The following is a 19245-nucleotide window of genomic DNA, read 5'->3' as shown; positions in this document are numbered from 1 at the left end:
TGCAAGTTTCAGTGCCTTATTTGCAGAAGATAGCTGCACACTGCATGACAAAGTATGCTGCATACAGGACAAATAGCTTGGAGTTTTCTTTGTCGATTACACCTGATGGTAACCTTTTACCTGGAAGATATTGTAGTAGCAGCTCATCTTCTGCATTAAATAACATATAAATTAGGATAGAGCATGGGGGCACTGGGCGAAACTAGGCTCCCTAAAAATTCAAAGCCTCTGCTTCAAATACATGCACAATGCGTGCTTGACAGGAGAGGTGGCAGTGCGACGGCATATGATCAGAATATCGCCAAAATGTCCACTGTGTAAAAAAGAACTCTTTAGTAAAATACATACAATGGTGCTATGTGAAAAGACGCAAAAGCATAGGGTAGAAGTCATTCTGGAAATTTAAAAAAAGAGAAAGGTACCGGAGGAACCATATACTCTATCTAGATGAAGATTTTGATATAAAAACCTTATATAAAATAACAAATTACATAACGGCTACTATGATGGCCTGTGGGGAGGTTGTCACAATAGGTCGATAGCCTGCCAGGGTTACCTAACGGAGGGGGGGGGGGGAAGAGACACTGGTATAACGCCCAAGTAGGGGCGCTATGCAAATGCGGACCGGGGCCCCGATCCCACCCATCTGCCCTGGAGGAAACAAAGAAAATATAAGTGCCATAAATAAAAATTAAATATTAGCATAGAGAACGAAAGTCTATCTTCAAGCTAAACTATAATATAATATAATATAATATAATATAATATAATATAATATAATATAATATAATATAATAAATATATAATTTAATGAGAACTCTGTTAAGTAATACTTTAATTACTTCACCATTTCCCCTTAAGAAGGATGGGACAGGGCAACTATGTGGGGTAAGTACGAGGTAATGACGCCATGGGGCTATATCACATGGCGCCGCGCGAAGTGGACAGACCAATGAAAGAGCCTAAGAAAAAAATCCCACATAGAACACAAACATACACATGCAAACATAACATAAATAGAGGGATAAGGAACTCTTTCAAACCCTTCTAACTTTCTATATTTCCTCTGAACAACTATACAGCTCCTGCACTGTGTAGTTAAATAAAAACATTTGGAACACTTTGGCCAATAGCCTAAATTAAGAGCGGGCCAAACTCGAGTCTGGAGGTATAAAACTAAATAAAAAAAGTATGGACCCTAACTCGAGTACAGCCACCTCATTTTAAGAACAAATTCTAAGAGGAGTGACACACATGATCACACACATAAAGCAATAGGTTTTCTTTTTCTAATCATAATTAACGCATCACTCACTCGTCAAAATTCGAAATTATACTTATATTATATATAATAAAAATATAGGTCAGTATGACAACTGGGGTGACTGAAGAATAATGCTGTCCCGACACGAAAACTATATATAGCACTCACACAATGTAACAAAACACACATAGCAAACATGGGACCTAGAAGACCTCTAGCAAAGGTCACAAATAAATTCTAGGGAATGGATTTCTAGTAAGGTGAAGGACACCTAGCTCTGATGAACAACCCTATAGAAAATATTAGGAAACTATAAATACCCCATCAAAAATGTAATCAGAGAAATTTTTGATCGAACTTCTTTATTTAAATATAACAAACAACACAACTTCGGGGATACACATACACATAAAACACTTTTTTTTTCTTTCGGAAATTGGGGGCGGGGGCATTTGTCTGGTGCCCCCCCCCCATATATATATATATATATATATATATATATATATATATATATATATATATATATATATATATATATATATATATATATATATATATACACGAAAGTGGCTTTTGAATGGACGATCATAAATACACATAAAGTCTATGTACAATCATGCATTATTTGTACCAAACACTCTGACATTATATTTGACTACAATGATACAATTCTGCAGTTGGATATTATAATATGATTAGAGCTGGTTAAAGCTGGAATTCTTCATCGAAGTTTTACTTGAATCTAGGGAATTCCAATTACTTATCAACATGGGCAGGGAATTCTAATTACGTATCCATGATAGGGTATTCCAGCTATGCATCAGTAGGTCAGTAGGAAGCGAATTAAAAATGATCTAATCTGTACGATAGTATTCTTTTATAATTTATATTTTCATTGTCATCCTTCCTCGTGTAAGATGTTAATTGCTGGATCGTCATACGGGTGTGTTTCCAACGCTCATTTACTTAAACTAGCGACTATGTTCCATTGTTTTTTTGTTTTTTTTTGGGGGGGGGGGGGCGGGGCGGGATGTGCGCATGGTCAAAGGGTTTTAAGGGTTGGTCCATGCAGGCAAGGCAATTACTGCTGTAATCAGGGTTCGAATCTCAGAAGGGAACTAAAAACCTCTCTAATCTGAGTGACGATATCAGGCACACATATACAAATATGCCGTTGTACTCAGTATCTATGCTGTATCCAGCGTTTATGATGTATCCAAGATCTATATGTATCCTGTATCTATACTGGATCCAGCATCTGTAATTACTCATCTGTCAACTACGTATCAATCGCTAAAATGTCTTCAAATGTGTATTAAACATTATTTTCCCCAGAATGAACCGTGTTTAGCTTTACGCTGTGATTTTAATTTTAGGCCCAAATAATTAGAAAATTAGAAATAGTCCCACAAGAATACCGTAGAAATTAAACTGCTATCAGAGGGAAACGAATTACCGCGACAGACGGCCGGAGAAATTTTGTTTACATTAAATAATTCAAATATTCTAGCTATCAAACCGGTGACAAAAGACTCCATGCTACAAGGAGGCCAGCATATTTGATTATGAAAATTAGACGGAATGAGTCGGTTAGGCCCATATGTTCAAGTTTATTTTAGGAAAACGTATGTCTTGCACTATTCTATTTGAAGCGTAGCGTAAATATAGTGACACATTTAAAATTATAGTAATTTCCAGTTTTCTACTCACCTATCAATACAGCGACAAATTTACACATTATTGTAATTTCCAGTTTTCTACATAAATATAAATGCAGTGATAAATTTACACATGATTGCAATTCATCATTAAGCTTATGCTTTATGCATTTTAATCATATGTTGATTTTACTATTCAATATGGTTAAATGATTTAAAAATTATATATCTATTATATATATATATATATATATATATATATATATATATATATATATATATATATATATATATATATATATGTATATATATATATATATATATATATATATATATATATATATATATATATATATATATATATGTGTGTGTGTGTGTGTGTGTGTGTGTCTGTGTGTGTGTGTGTCTGTGTGTGTGTGTGTGTGTTAATATTTAAAAATCATTGGTTGCAGTTCTCTTTAAAAGACTAAATTTGATTGTTTTGAATAAGACTTTTCTAGCTTCACTTATTCAGCAAATAAGTGTCTGCATTTATATTTAAAACTCAATTATTTGTTATAATGTTACATTTTCGTCTGGACAATATGCTTTTTGGAAACATTAAAATATCTCTACATTATCGAAAACGTTTTCTTCTTCAAAACTGCTTTTAAAAAAGGAAGCAACAGTACACTGACATAAGCCAAACGTTACTGTGCTCATGTGTTTTGCTAAAGTATGAACGTTATCACCTTGTTAACCTTTGGCAACAACATCGTCATACCATTGTCACCATTATTTTAAATAATGGTGGTCTTCATCATAGTTGTCACTGAGATTGTTTTGGTATACTGTTTAATTACTGAGTCTAACTTTTTCTGTATAATGCAAAATCAATACAACACAATGACACAATATCTGTCACGATGACGATTCAGATATAAAGATCTAGATATTTGACACCTTTTGCTAATTTATTATAATACTATCTTGTTACTATTTTATTATCACCTATTGTTGCTAATTTATTATCACCTATTGTTGCTAATTTATTATCACCTATTGTTGCTATTTTATTATCACCTATTGTTGCTAATTTATTATCATGTCCTGATATTTTCCCAAAATATTTTGGTGGGACCTGAAGCTGTTTTGGCTGCATATCTTTAATACAATACACGTGGCTGACATTTAATGCAAAGGCACATGAAATTCACTTAACGCTGCCTTAATTCATTGATAGTGTCTTTGTTCTTTAAATTTCTGCTGGTATGAAAATAATTCCACAAGAAGCAAAAATGATCTTTATTATCTGGATGTGCAATTTTTATATAATTTTATTTTTGATTTCCTCATTTTATTTTATTTTGTGGGTGTGTGCGGGAAGGCGCATATTTATTGATACAACATTCATCTTTAATATCGGATCAATAGTGCTATATTTAATATCGGATCATTAGAGATAGATTTGTCCCTTATTCGTTATTTATTCCGAAGCTGGTCTTTCATCAGCCGCATTAGATACATCCATTCAAAGCCCCACTTGACTCACCCAATGCTTTGAATTCTGTGCATTTCTTGATGTCAATGGGAGGGAAGAATATTTAAAGAGGAAATAGGGAGACATATGTCGGGTCAAAACATTGATCAAAATGTGATTTGTAACATCTAAGCTGTTCAAGAGCGCGGCACACATTTTCACGTCTTGTTTAATATTTTGTAAAGATTGTCTCTTTCAAGCAATAAGCGAAAATTGTTTGTCTTGTCCGAGGCCATCTGTTCACGGATTGGATAGGCAAATGCTCCAATAGAATAGCTGTGCATGGGCTGCTGTTGAGGCTTGATCAATCTGATTAACTTTTGATACAATATGGCGTGGAGCAAACGAATTTTATGGCCCAAAAATTTGCTTTTCTATCCTACATAACAAATAATTAACACATATTAATATTCTAGCCAAACCCAACTTAAGAAGCCTTATTTGATAAATCTCTCCAGAGGAATATAAAAATGAAATTTAAATATCTTTATAAATTTAATAGATGTTTGTAAACATATGCATTGTTTCATCATAAAATGTTTAATTATCTATAAATAACACTTACACTGTAAGTAAGATAAGATAATCATTGTTAGGTCGGTGGGTAAATACAAAGTAACGTTACGTATGATAAGCCTTCAAACGTCGGTAGTTATATACAACGTAACGTTATGTAACATAAGCCCTATAAGGTCAGTAGGTATATATACAATGTAACGTTACGTATGATAAGCCTTCAAACGTCGGTAGTTATATACAATGTAACGTTACGTAACATAAGATAAACCTTCTAATGTCGGTAGGCATATACGCTTGTTTTAAGCAATTATATGAGACAATATATAAAAAGAAAAATAAACAACAAGAAAACAGTAACAGAAACCAAAATTAAAGAAATTCACGCACATTCAACTGGACATTTCACAGAACCTACAACATGTGACATACAGTGAAAAACACACTACCCATATACTACCAAACATGTGATATACATGCACAAGCAGTACAAATACATCACTCCTATACCATTAGACACATAGAGAAAATGTTTAGAAGGTAAAGACAAGATACAAATTGAAATAAGATATGAAATATCGTGGAAGTAATGACAACCCTAACCATATTACATTACGATATATCAAGCAATCAAAAACTACAAATAATAATAATAATAATAATAATAATAATAATAGTGCAGTTACGATAAATTACATGTCAGATTAGTGGCTCCGCATTTGTAAGTTTTGATTCTTTTGCTTTTGTATTTTTTCATCATTATTTTTAAAATGTCAGCAGAATAAATTTGAATAGTTTATTGTATAATTACATATCAATCAAAAATAGTACAGTTATTCTATATTAAAAATGTCTTATAGATACATTTTGTGTTATTTTACTGATTTATTTAATTCACATTACTCAAAATTGTTGTTTTAGATGTTGAAATTTAGGAGAATACAGAATAGCATAATAGGTAAATATTTATATAAAAAAACAATTACACCAAATGCAAAACGTCAACTTAAAAATAAAATGAACAATATACACATTTCAGAAATATTGCACACACACTCACGCGCAAATCTTGAAAAATATTTCCATGAAAAATACATGATAGAAAAACACAATCAATAAAGAAATTGTAAAATTAAAATATTCGTTTCTGCCTGGAATAAAAAAAAAAAACATTCCTTGAATTCAAACCATTCTTTGAATTAAAAACATTCCTAGAATTTAAAACATTCTTAGAATTTTAAACATTCCTAGAATTTATATCATTCCTAGAATTTATATCATTCCAGAATTTGAAACATTCATAGAATTTCAAACATTCCTAAAATTCAAAACATTCTCAGATTTTAAACATTGTTAGAATTTAAAGCATTCATAGAATTTAAAGAACAAATATTCATCTTCTTCTAAATGAAAACGTCACAGCCTTGTCCAGTACTATGACATTTCATTTCTTATTTAGATAATTCAGTATTTTTTCTCAGTGACTAGGTTTTAAAAACTCATTCTGACAAAGGAATTATAGCAGTATACTGGAAAGATTTCAGGCTAGGTTACAAGAAATTTGTACGAGGAATTGGCAATATATTACTTTATCACACAACTACTGGGTTATTTACATTAATCTATCCATGTAATAATTTGTATATAATAACACGTGTAATAACACCTAACAGCGTTACTAATGACGTCGCAACGTCGTACAAAGTAAAGGTGTAACGAAAGAAGCATCAGAATATATTCCAAATGTCATTTAATTACAATAAACTGTGGTTTGGTGAAAAAGAAAAATCTACTTTTTGTTACGTGATAAATAAAATGATACATTTGTGCTAACTTCAAAATGAAATTTATGAGACTCGTGAAATAATTTCAATCCATTCCTCAGCAAGGCTTTGCAAAAGATAGAAATTATTCCACTCGTGTAATAATTTTCATTTGAAATGAGAGCTCATATAAGATCCATTACACACACACACACACACACACACACACACACACACACACACACACACACGACGGTACTTGGACAATTCTTTTAATGTTACATGTCGCAGCATTCGTGTTTGACTCGACAGGTGCGTATGATTCATATCTGGTTGGCGTGCATTTGTTGCCTTCTAGATTTTGATGAATGATTCCCTGATATATTATATATGCATGACAGGGCAATTGTGCCAAAACCTGCACCAGGCATGACCCAGAGGACCGGTATTTTGTCACAAGAAAGAAACAAGACTGTTTCACAAAGTAATAGCGTTCGTGGACTAATATTGAAGTTAAATAAAGCAAATATTTTTTTCACGAAAATAAGGACAAAAATGACTGTAAGAATCCAAAGTATCTTCATTATTTCTGGATGGCTTAAAGCCCCCAACCTCCACCTCCGCGGTCTGTCAATATCCCTTTACCTGGATAATTCCCATTGATCTGTCTATACCCCTTTCTTAGGATAACTCTCGATTTGTCAATATCCCTTTTGTAGGATAATTCTCTATGTATTTTCTTCTACTTTATCATCGGTATCAGCAGAGAAACAATATCAAACAGTTTATTACCTTCCCAAAAGATTTCGAAACCAACAAAAATATTGTCAGCAGTTGAATAGTTTTATGAAACATTCGATTCGCAGTTCATAAGTATGATTTGTTTAAAGGTGAAATATCTATATATATATATATATATATATATATATATATATATATATATATATATATATATATATATATATATATATATATATATATATATATATATATGTATATATATGTGTGTATATATATGTGTGTATATATATATATAGCAAAGATTGTGATAATAACACCCAATACAAGTCAGAATAAGACAAAACATGGCTCCGTAGATAACAGCACCCAATCAGCACGCGACTAGATTATCCTGACCACAACCCTCCAATGCAATTGAATAAGATAATGAGGTATAAAACTGATCGCCCGCCACCGTGGAAAATCAATTCTGAAATTTAACCAGAAACAACACTCAGTGCTTGAGAAAATAAAACTGGGTGCCAGAGGACACAAGGTTTTTGTACAGTGTCAGATGTGGTGGTTAATTCACTGGATACGTGGCTTGTAGCAAAAGGACGCCTATGAAATGAGGAAACCACACTGTGACGATATAACAAAGAGATGATAAAGAAGACAGATGCTCAAAATACATCTTAATTTACATGATGCGAAAAATAAATAAAGCTTTATATACATTTTCGCATTCCACGTGAGAAACGAGATAAAACAATATCGGAACATACAAGCCGAAGAGGGTTTTCTTTAAAGTGTTTGTTTTCTAGTTAAAGGTAAGATTGCTAAAACTATTTTTATTACACCTCACACAATCTTCATCTCTATTTTTGTTACACCTCACACAATCTTCATTTCTATTTTTCTCACACCTCACAAATCTTCATCTCTATTTTTATTACACCTGACACAATCTTCATCTCTATTTTTATTACACCTCACACAATCTTCATCTCTATTTTTATTACATCTCACAGTCTTCATCTCTATTTTTCTCACACCTCACAGTTTTCATCTCTATTTTTCTTACACCTCACACAATCTTCATCTCTATTTTTCTCACACCTCACACAGTTTTATCTCTATTTTTATTACACCTTACACAGTTTTCATCGCTATTTTCATTACACCTCACACAATCTTCATCTCTATTTTTATCATACCTCACACAGATTTCATCTCTGTTTTTATTACACCTCACAAAATCTTCAACTTTAACATTAATATTTTAATACTGTATGAAACCATTTTCATAGAGGAAGTAATTTATCTTTAAATGTATGTACATGTTTCATTTGTATGGCTTCTATATCAGGCATGCATGTATGTATGTATGTATGTATGTATGTATGTATGTATGTATGTATGTATGTCCACCAGCACATCAGCACAATTATGGCTATATAGTACTAAGGAAAAACTATGAATCGAAATTTTGTAGATTTAAAATCTTGCCAAATTCCGCACTAAAACCAACCTTTCCAACCACGTGACTTGTAGATAATGATTAAAGTAAAGACGTAGCAAGAACTCCAGAAAATGCATACATAGCAAATATAAAGGCAAAGAAGGGCAAAACCATTAAAACATAAGGTCGACATTTTTATTTATAAACCACACTCTTTATAATACATGTCAATGACTTTCTCGCTTGAAATATCATCACGGTACGATGAACAGGTTGAGATAAATCTGGGTATCGGTTCATACTGCTTTTGGGATAGCGTTCTATAAAACAACTTTTCTAGTCTAACATTTGAAGAAAATTAACGTTTTATTTTTTATAAGGGACTGAATATCCCCGTTGTGCTATATTTTGCAATATGCTATAAATTATAGCTAACACTATTATTAACTTTAATTAGACTTACATTTTATTTTTTTAATTCACCGATCTGTCAATATCGTTTGTCATGCATCATTATGCTGTCTCAAAACATGTAGGGCAACAATTTTCTGTTGTCATCCCTAACCAAAATTAATGAATACAGTATGAATATATATATATATATATATATATATATATATATATATATATATATATATATATATATATATATATATATATATATATATATGGACTGGTGCGTGCAGGTAAGGCGGTGGGTGCCGTTTACCAGCACGAATTAAAAATTCTCCAATCTGCTGCAACCATGCGTGTCCGAAACTAAGTAAATACTTTTTACTGCATATAACATTTTATTCATCTTTACTAAACAATATGTTTAAAAAATATCATACACTGTTTTGTGTGTTACAGTTTTTAACAAGTATTTCATAATTTTAACGAGGATGAAATAATAAGAGTTTTTGTTGTCTTGTCTTGTTTTGGTTTAAACGGCGCTTTTATCAAATCACTGGCTATGCTATGCCGAGGAAATGGGAACTATGTGCCTTTCCATCGGGCATAAAGAGACAGTCCACTTAGACAGGTCTGGTCAGAGTTCAAACCTGGGACAGTTGGATTAAATGTACAACGCGCTACCGACTGAGCTATGAACTCCTCCCGATCCACCATGTACAATATCCATTCTGTGCTAACTGTTTAACATTTCTTATTTTGCAGGAAAGAACTCTTTACATACCACACACACACACACACACACACACACACACACACACACACACACTATTTGTTGTAAATATCAAGGTGCGCCAAACCTAAATTTTTTAAACTGATCCATGTGCCATCATTCCTGTTCGCACACTTTAACATAAATTATAATTCGTGCAAACCATATAAAATACATTATCCCCTAAATACTGTATGTAGAAACTATATTAAGCGACAAGTCCTAAGCGTATGTATGTATGTATGTATGTATGTATGTATGTATGTATGTATGTATGTATGTATGTATGACTGTATGTATGTATGTATGACTGTATGTATGCATGTATGTATGTATGTATGTATGTATGTATGTATGTATGTATGCATGTATGTATATATGTATGTATGTATGTATGTATGTATGTATGTATGTATGTATGTATGTATGTATGTGTCGACCTCTCCAGTGGCGTAAGTGTAAGTGGTTAGAGCGTCCGCCTCGGTATCGGAAGATCTCGGGTTGGAACCCCGTCCGAGTCATACCAAAGAATTGTTGCTAACAGCTGCCTGACTTGGTGTTCAGCATTAAGAGGTTACTTCAGTGGCATCGCTAGAGGGGTGCCGGGGGTGCGGACCGCACCGGATGACACCATCTCAGAGGGGTGACACCAAAATGAAAAATTGCAAATTTTACAGAGCACACACTGCTCGGTCAAGTCGGATTTCATAAGCGGATAACCGATCATAGTTAAATACATGACTAGCAGGCACAGCAGTGGCGTCGCTAGGGGGATGCGGGGGGTGCGGACTGCACCGGGTGACACCATCAGAGGGGGTGACACCAAAATTACATTACTAAGGATTCTGTATGGTCTGTTACGGAAGGAGGACCATGGGGGTGACACCATGAGCTACCGCACTGGGTGACACCAACCCGAGTGACGCCACTGGGTTACTTTTAGGGCTGGTCCGCCTGGTTTCAGGTGGTACATGAAAGGGGACACGCACATATAGACAGTGTTAGAAATTATACAATCAGATAGGGGACATTCAATACGTATGTATTTTGATTCTAAATAGAAATCAATTCAAACAAAATACGGCAGTGATCTCACCTCATGCACATCTCATATTAACAAACCAAATTAAAATTATCATGTTGAATCTTTATATAATGCTTGTTGCATATATAAGTAAAAATGTACGTCCAGGAGTTTGAAGAAGTTTCAGAGTTGTGTGAAAATACAGAGAACGCGTTCCTTTTTCAATAATGAAATAAAGATCTGCATGCCAATCTTTAGGCAAAATAATTTTATTGGCAAGACTACGGTTTAAATTTTAAAATGTCCCACAAAATAACACATTTTTAACTTTGGTGCACAAAATTTTACCACTTTAATGCAATCTCCTGTATTAAATAAGCCAATGCGTGATAAGATCTCTTCGATATGAAACACACCAAAAATGTATTTTGTATGATGGCATGGTTTAGTTTTAGTGAGCCCAGGTCAGAGCTGCATAAATGTCCCAGTCGCCATATAGTCCCTACTAAAATCTAATTGTGTGGATTGATTGTGTAACATCATGTGCATTATTTATGATAAAGATTGGTAAATAGTACAATTGAATGATCGAGAAGGGACTGTCCCGTTATCTGGAGACGCCTTTTATTCTTACTATGATGGCAAATATGGTTTAGAGGTACATACGAAATTAGGCTTAAAATCAGGATTTGACTGACTTAAGGTAGCGTAGGAAAAATAGTTCCTTGTATTTGGTGTTTGAGGTGTGATGGGTCTTTTATGGTAGTTAAGTACCGGCGCTACGTTATGGAAATGTAATAAGGAGAAAATGCAGTTGTGAGGAAAGCAGGCAATTGTGAAGTTGTGATGTAAATGTGAAGTTGTGATATTGGTGGTCATGCATTAATTAGAGGAAAATTATTATAGTTTGTTTAACTCGTTCACTAAAGAGACCTTTTGCATATAATATTATTAATGTTGTACCTTTCGCTTAGTAAAGTCAGTTGTGAATTTAATGTTGCGTATTTGTGATCATTGATTGATTAGAGAAGAACTGAACGCTGGACTACCGATTAATAAACATGTATATCGATATTGCTGTCTGTGTTAAAAGAGAAAATATATCATATATCCTGTTACTCTTTTTGATGCCCTCTTCGGTGAGTAATTCGGAAGCAAAGCCGACAGCACAACGTTGTGAATTTTTACCGCGTAAACGAGGAAACAGTTTTCCGACTGATACACACGAGGTTTTGAGTTGAGCGGGACGTGTGTATTGCTGTGTATAGCATGATGCGAGAAAATACCAACAAAATGGGGATATGCTCAGATACGCTTATTTTAAGGGTTGTATCATTAAATAAGGTCTTGGCATTCCATTTAAGCCGACATTACAAAACGGGGACATCCCCGTTTCGAGGAGCGTCCCCGGTCTGTTGGTGTGTATTCTCACCGATGTTCCCTTTTCGCGTCTTTTAGAAACGCACACGTACGTACGTACATATGTATGTATGTATGTGTGTATGTATGTATGTATGTATGTATGTATGCATGTATGTATGTACGCATTCATGCATGCATGTATGTGTGCGTGTATGATAGCGTCCGTTTTTTTCACAGGTAAATAACTTTAATGGCGGATTGAAAGATGATTATAGCCCGAGTGTCTTAATAGGGCAGTACAACTGGTAACTAGTGTGATTTGCCTAGAGGGTAATCGAGAGAGTATCACACATTACAAAGGTCATATTACTTGTGCATGAGAAATTCTATTGGAGTCCAAATGTCTTTCATGATATCTCCAGGCCTCTGATGGCCAAGAGTAATTTACCTCGGACCTCGTTAATTGGAGACATCCAGTTGCAAACTCGTCACTCGATGTTTTGTTGCCTGCCGAGACAATTTTGATAAGTGTTTAAACGAGATCTCTGGCTGGTTTAATTGACCTTAATAATATATTACGTTTCATTTATGTCAAGTCACTCGTATAGGTTTGTACGACCTCGACATTACTTGTCGCTGGTAGAGAGCTATATATGGTCCTACGATTTGTTAATTGATCGTCTACGCGTTGTTACCCAAAATCCTCGTTATACAACCCATTTATAGCCTTTCTATTTTCGTAAGGACGAAAAGGGAAAAGAAACGTCGGAAGTAAAACATTTCACAACAACAGCAATGATGAAGAGGGTCCTACGATGATGATAGTATTGTTTTTAGCTACTGCATAAAGTGGAAGTTATCGAAAGAGAAAAGAAACTGCTGAATGTCTCTGAGATCAAGGGAAGTGGCCGATATCTGGTCAACCCCCACCCTGGTGAAACACAGTGTAGGTTGCAAATTAAACGGGGTGACAACTAATGAGCACAACAACTTTTATTATTTTCATTTTCTTTCCAGACACATCAGGGATATGGGTGTTATAACAGAATATGACATTGACTACGGGAAGATATTTGGACCATTCCCCGCATTTCGGAACATCCACCCCGCCAACTTCATTGGACATCTGACCACTGACACACTCAACGACACCCACAAGATAACGGTATGGTGGAGACAATGTATTAAAATACGTCCAATCGTAAAAAGATTTATCATATTATTTTACAAATACCGTGGTTAATGTTCACTTCTCAAAGGAGCGTAAGAAACCATTTGTGAAAACGTATTAATTAGAGTAAGAAGGAGAGTATGGTTTATCTCTAATCGAGGATTATTTTAGTTAGTTTAAAAAGAATATTAGTCAACAGTGAAAGGAAAACAAAATCCGATTTCCTCCGAGAAGAAAAAAAAAAAAGAAAAAAAAGAAAAGAAAAGAAACAAAAAACCAAACCAGACCAAACAAACAAAATAAAAGAAAACAAAATAAAACAATAAAACCCTGAAACAAATTAATAATACATACAGACAATTATATTCCACGAGATCCATCTGCAGGTCCTCAAACAGAGGAAAATCATACCGTGCTATTTTCATACCGTGCTAGTATTTTCATACCGTGCTACCGTGATAGTATTTTCATACCGTGCTATTATTTTTATACCGTGCTAGCATTTTCATTCCGTGCTACTATTTTCATACCGTGCTACTATTTTCATACCGTGCTAGTATTTCCTGTCTATAATATTTCAAGGAAAGAATGCAAGTGTTCGAACTAACTTTTATCTATTTTTCAATTTATTTATCTTTGAACTAGTGTTTTTTTAATTCTATGAGAGTTACGTTTTACAGTCTGCATATAAATGATGCCACGTACGGCATCACCAGATCTGACATTTCTCATTGAATTCAGCTTATGCCGCTACCGCTTTTATCCCTTTTCGGGTCTTAAACTATGTAACAAGACAAGGCAAAACCCAACAAACATTCAAATTTCCAAACGATGAATTTATTTCCTAAAATTATAAAATAAAACAAAGTGAAAGAATTACAAATGACTTATAGTATGGTATGAATTCCTATAATACTCATAAAAATACTATCAATTGCACGGTAATTCACAAACAATCCAAAGGTATTCTGATTGAAGGTTCTAGTGTTTTTATGTGCTTGGACCACATAATAAACTGTATTTTATTATCCAAAACTTTTATTTCAAAGCAATTTCCACTGAAAGGATGTCACAATGTCCTAGAATATTTCACGTAATTCAAAGAAATTATTAAATATCCAAACCTTGAATATATTCACAATAATCCAGTAAGGTACTGTCTGTTAAGAATAAACGGTTTTCCACTCTGCAATTTCAACAAGCAAATTATATATAAATCACAATCACTCTCATAACTCTTACAAAACTGGAATACAGCGGAAGAATGAAAAGATCAGTACTGAATTCCTTGTATGACCATTATTTACGCATCGAAACAACAATTCTGAGTCACTAGAATAGAGTCCATGTATTTAAATTATTCTGTATCGTGAAATATCTTAACAGTCATGGTCTGACTTATTATTATTGAGCCAATCAACAAATGACGTGCATGACATCTCTATAGACAAATACTTTCCCCAGAGCGCGCCATGTTGACTTGACCTCCATTCAACTAACTGATGGCTTTATTTGACCGAAGTAGTTATCTACATGAACTTGGCAATAACCTTGCTTTATCAATGGTGAAAGCACATGCATGTACTCTTTGTATATTACAGGCCAGCCACTGAATTAAAGAATTACAAAAATTAATGCCATTAACCCAAATGACTTAAATAAAAACTCTGTTATAAAATAAGATGTGATATATATATATATATATATATATATATATATATATATATATATATATATATATATATATATATATATATATATATATCCGTAACACCACTATGAATGGCATCACAGACAAGACATTTCAACTTGAATTCAACGTATGTCCATGCCACATACTAATGTACCAGCATTACCATGCAAGCTGAAAACAGGATGTTATCTCCAATCTCAGCTTCATGGGCATTCTATCGGGTGAACAAAACGTAATGGAGTGCTTATAGACTAAACGTACAACTTTTTATTGTTTGTTTTAGATCGACTTTCGAGATGAGCGGAACACGTCGGCCATAGAATGGTTGCCGTATATCCAACCGTCCAGAACGGAAGAAGAGCAAAACATGGAAGCCTACATGAAGGATGATGGGAAAGTTTATTACCGGACCCTGCGAATCATCCGGTCCAAGGAGACACTTTTTGTCTGGTACAGCAAGGATTTTGCGCAAATTCTCGGAATCCCGGCGTTAAAGTGGAGTTATGCAACCGGTAATTATTTTCGGTGCCAAAGTTATGCAAATTTTTTCTTGAGAAAAACAAATATATAGAGTGCCCATGCCAACGCTTGTGATATAGGTAGAGTGGCGCCTGCAGATCATTTTAGTGTCATACGTTTTACAGATGAATCCAAGACAATTTGCCGAACTGTTAAATGTTTTTATATTTTAAAAAAAGTTTCGAATCGGAATTCATATTGCAAATCTTTAGTGAAATGTAAAAGGTAATAATAATGACACGATGATACACATGAAAATTATATAAAGCTGATTAACACCTATATTTTAGTTTAAATGACTTTTTAAATAGGACAAATACATGGTGTACTTTAAATGACCCAGTAAATTTGACGAATACACTGTGTACATTTTAAAATGTTCTCATACCAATAGTCATATTGTATATTTCAGATTCAAATAGGGTTTACTACTGCGAGTTATGCGGGGAGAAATTCAGGTTCCCCTTTCCATACTTGGCACACGTAAGATTTCGGTGTAGCAAGAGAGACCTACTGAACGAGACCAGGTGTCTGGAGCACACAGATTCTCAAGCGTTATACAGAAACAGTGTTTCTGATAGAAAAATCGTTGACTTTTGGAACTGGACATCCGATAAAAGGAAATCCAATCAGGAAATTGTGGAAAATTCGCCAAAGAAAAAGATGTCAAAGGGACACAGAAGTTGTCAGGACAGAAGTCATTCTGAGCAACTAGATCTATCATTTTCAGCCGACTTTGACATCAAAGAAGCATGGAGCGCATTCAGAAAAGTGAAGAAGAATGGGCAGTTTAGCGAGAGTGATGATAAGAACGCGGATAATTATTCTAATCAACAACACATGGAACAGTTGAGAGTCTTGCAAAGCACCCTGACCACTCCAGAGACCAAATTCATGCATTCTAAATCTTTGGTTTCCTTAAACAATTTGGACATTGGCGGTGTTAATAACATTGGGATGTTGTTTGCATCAAATCTAATGCTTTCTGCAGCCAATATGGGACTACACGTTCCGGTTACTGACGCTAGTCCGTATGGGTACCTTGTTACACAGCGTGGATATTTACCCAATAATAATTTAAACGTAGGACGCGTTGGAAACGGTGTTTTTGACAAACAGTTATTTGCTGAGGAATTAAAAATATACCAGCTTCCAGCCACGAAGAGCAGCTACCCCATGACAGAAAGAATGTTACATAATCCTTCCAGCCTCATAATGGCACAACCTGCACTTATTGCGTCAAATATGCCTCAAAACTTGTGTGCCAAGTGCAATGCATCTTTCCGAATGACAAGTGATCTCGTATACCACATGAGATCTCATCATAAGCGAGAATTCGATCCCGTGAAAAAGAAACGAGATGACAAATTAAAGTGCAAAGTTTGCGAGGAAACGTTCAAGGAAAGACATCATCTGACGCGTCATATGTCGGCACATGCTTGATGATGGACGGCTGATCAACGTCTGAGATGTTTGTTTTATTCCTTGGCATTCGATAAAGCTTGCAAGTTTTGTAATACTAGTACGTTTATTTTATAGCAGCCTTCTTGTAGAAAAGGATAAATATGTATAAGGGTAACACAGAAGGGCAATGGAAGATATCGAATGCTATCTTATCGAGAGTTAAATGTAATTTAACTTTAGTGATTGTTACATACGAAAGATATAACATTTTATGGTGTTATTTGTTAAGGTCACAAATAACCATTGACTTTTATTTGGAGTCCCATTAGCTCGAAAATTAGTTGCATACAATGTGAAATATAATCATAAACATTTGTTTTTGTTATTCAGTCATAGAGTTTGTTTTTGTTATTCAGTCATCGAGTTTGTTTTTAACAGTGTAAGTTCAATGCCTATTTTGTTTCAATGTAATGGCAGTGGTGATTGATAAGCTCTTAAAATTCCTCTGACTTTGACGTAGGTTTGAATAATTGTCAGTTGCTATATCATAAAGTTCATTGTCCAATAAAAAATCCATAAACCGATTGGACGCTAAAGATAAAGATAGTATTGTTCCTCTCTTTTGCAAAAATATGCTCTTGTTCATTTATCTTGTTATGAGATACAGCTCATGTTAAAATATCCGTAATTGATATAAATTCAAGGGTATCATGTTTTAAAAAGAGATTTCTTGATCACTGGAGTTTGGATTGGTTCTAAATACAAAGTCTGATGAAACTGTCCACATAGAGAAAACACTGACAGCAGACTTTGACGAAGAGTCGACGCACTCACTGTACGATCGTAGCGAAAACTAATTTGAAATGTTAACTCAACATAAAATCATAACTCAACAGTTTTCTGTGAGATGAAGCAAATATTAGTATTAAACGAATGTACCATAAAGCAATATCTGTTAATTAAGTCAGTCTTATTTATTTACAATCTTGGATGGAGTAAGACCATGGTTAAAGCTTGGTGTGAAATAAAATAGCCTTCAAATTACCTTCAAAAGAATACAAATGCTGATTTGTCGATTTCAAATATATGAAAAGATTTATCCGGTAATTCACAAAAGAAGTCATTATGACGTCATCTAGGTAAGCAAAACGGACACTGGCAACATAAATAAAACAATGCAGTACGGATACCGATTAAATTACATAACTGAGGCACATAAGCATACCGATTTATATTGGCTGAATTTGCAAAACAATTCAAAGATCTCGTATAAACTTGATCTACAACGATTCCTCCAGAAATGGAAAACACATTTCGTATAAAACAGAGCAATAGGAATAACATGATTTGAAGCTGAAATCATCCTTACGTTTGAAAATGCTGAACAAAATGTTGTGAAGTGCTGGAAAGAACAGTTGACGTTATAAAGGGGTGTCCTGTTTGCTGACAATTTGGCAAGCCTAAAGTATTCCATGCACGTTTATTTAACGTTAAGATGGCTGACATCACAAATGACGCAACTGTGCCACAAGGCACACGTGCTGAGCACAGCCTCCTGGAGATCATCAAGTTGGATCTGAAGAGCAAGACAAAGAATAGTGTTTAAGACATCCTTTTATTATCCAGAAAGTACAATTGCTACAATTTATAAAATTTGATTAGGGGAACGAAGGTTACAATCGGAAAATTAAGGACCTGTTGGAACAGGAACGCACATAGCATTTTTTAATTTTCTTAAAATCATCTGTATTGGAAAGGTGCAACTGAATTCTGCAGACTAGAACGTTGAAGCGTTTCACTTAAAAAGAAACCAGAAAATAGGTCGACTCCTTACAAAGCTAATTACGTTATACAATTACATTCGTCACAAGCCGATAGACGTAACACCAGTTTTACAATTACACTCGTCACAAGCCGATAGACGTAACATCAGTTGAAACGAACAAATAACAACAACACCCCACCCACCCACCAATAACCGCAAAGAATCGATCTGTCTATTCGG

The 19245-nt window shown here is 34.3% G+C and overlaps 1 protein-coding gene across 1 annotated transcript; it reads left to right on the top strand.

The window, feature by feature from the left end:
- Positions 1–13483: 13483 nt before the first annotated feature.
- On the top strand, positions 13484–17490 carry LOC149772981 (zinc finger protein 488-like). Its single transcript, XM_089946989.1, has 3 exons — positions 13484–13618; positions 15601–15829; positions 16249–17490. Exons 1-3 carry the CDS (start codon positions 13484–13486, stop codon positions 17277–17279), a joined length of 1395 nt encoding a protein of 464 aa, XP_089803115.1. The 3' UTR covers positions 17280–17490.
- Positions 17491–19245: the final 1755 nt, after the last annotated feature.

This window comes from Sinohyriopsis cumingii, unplaced genomic scaffold (genome assembly GCF_028554795.1).
Source record: "Sinohyriopsis cumingii isolate HCF-2022 unplaced genomic scaffold, ASM2855479v2 utg000940l, whole genome shotgun sequence".
In the NCBI taxonomy this organism is placed as follows: Eukaryota; Metazoa; Mollusca; class Bivalvia; order Unionida; family Unionidae; genus Sinohyriopsis; species Sinohyriopsis cumingii.
Note: the sequence above shows the minus strand (reverse complement) of the source record. Positions and strands in the feature narration are given on the sequence as shown.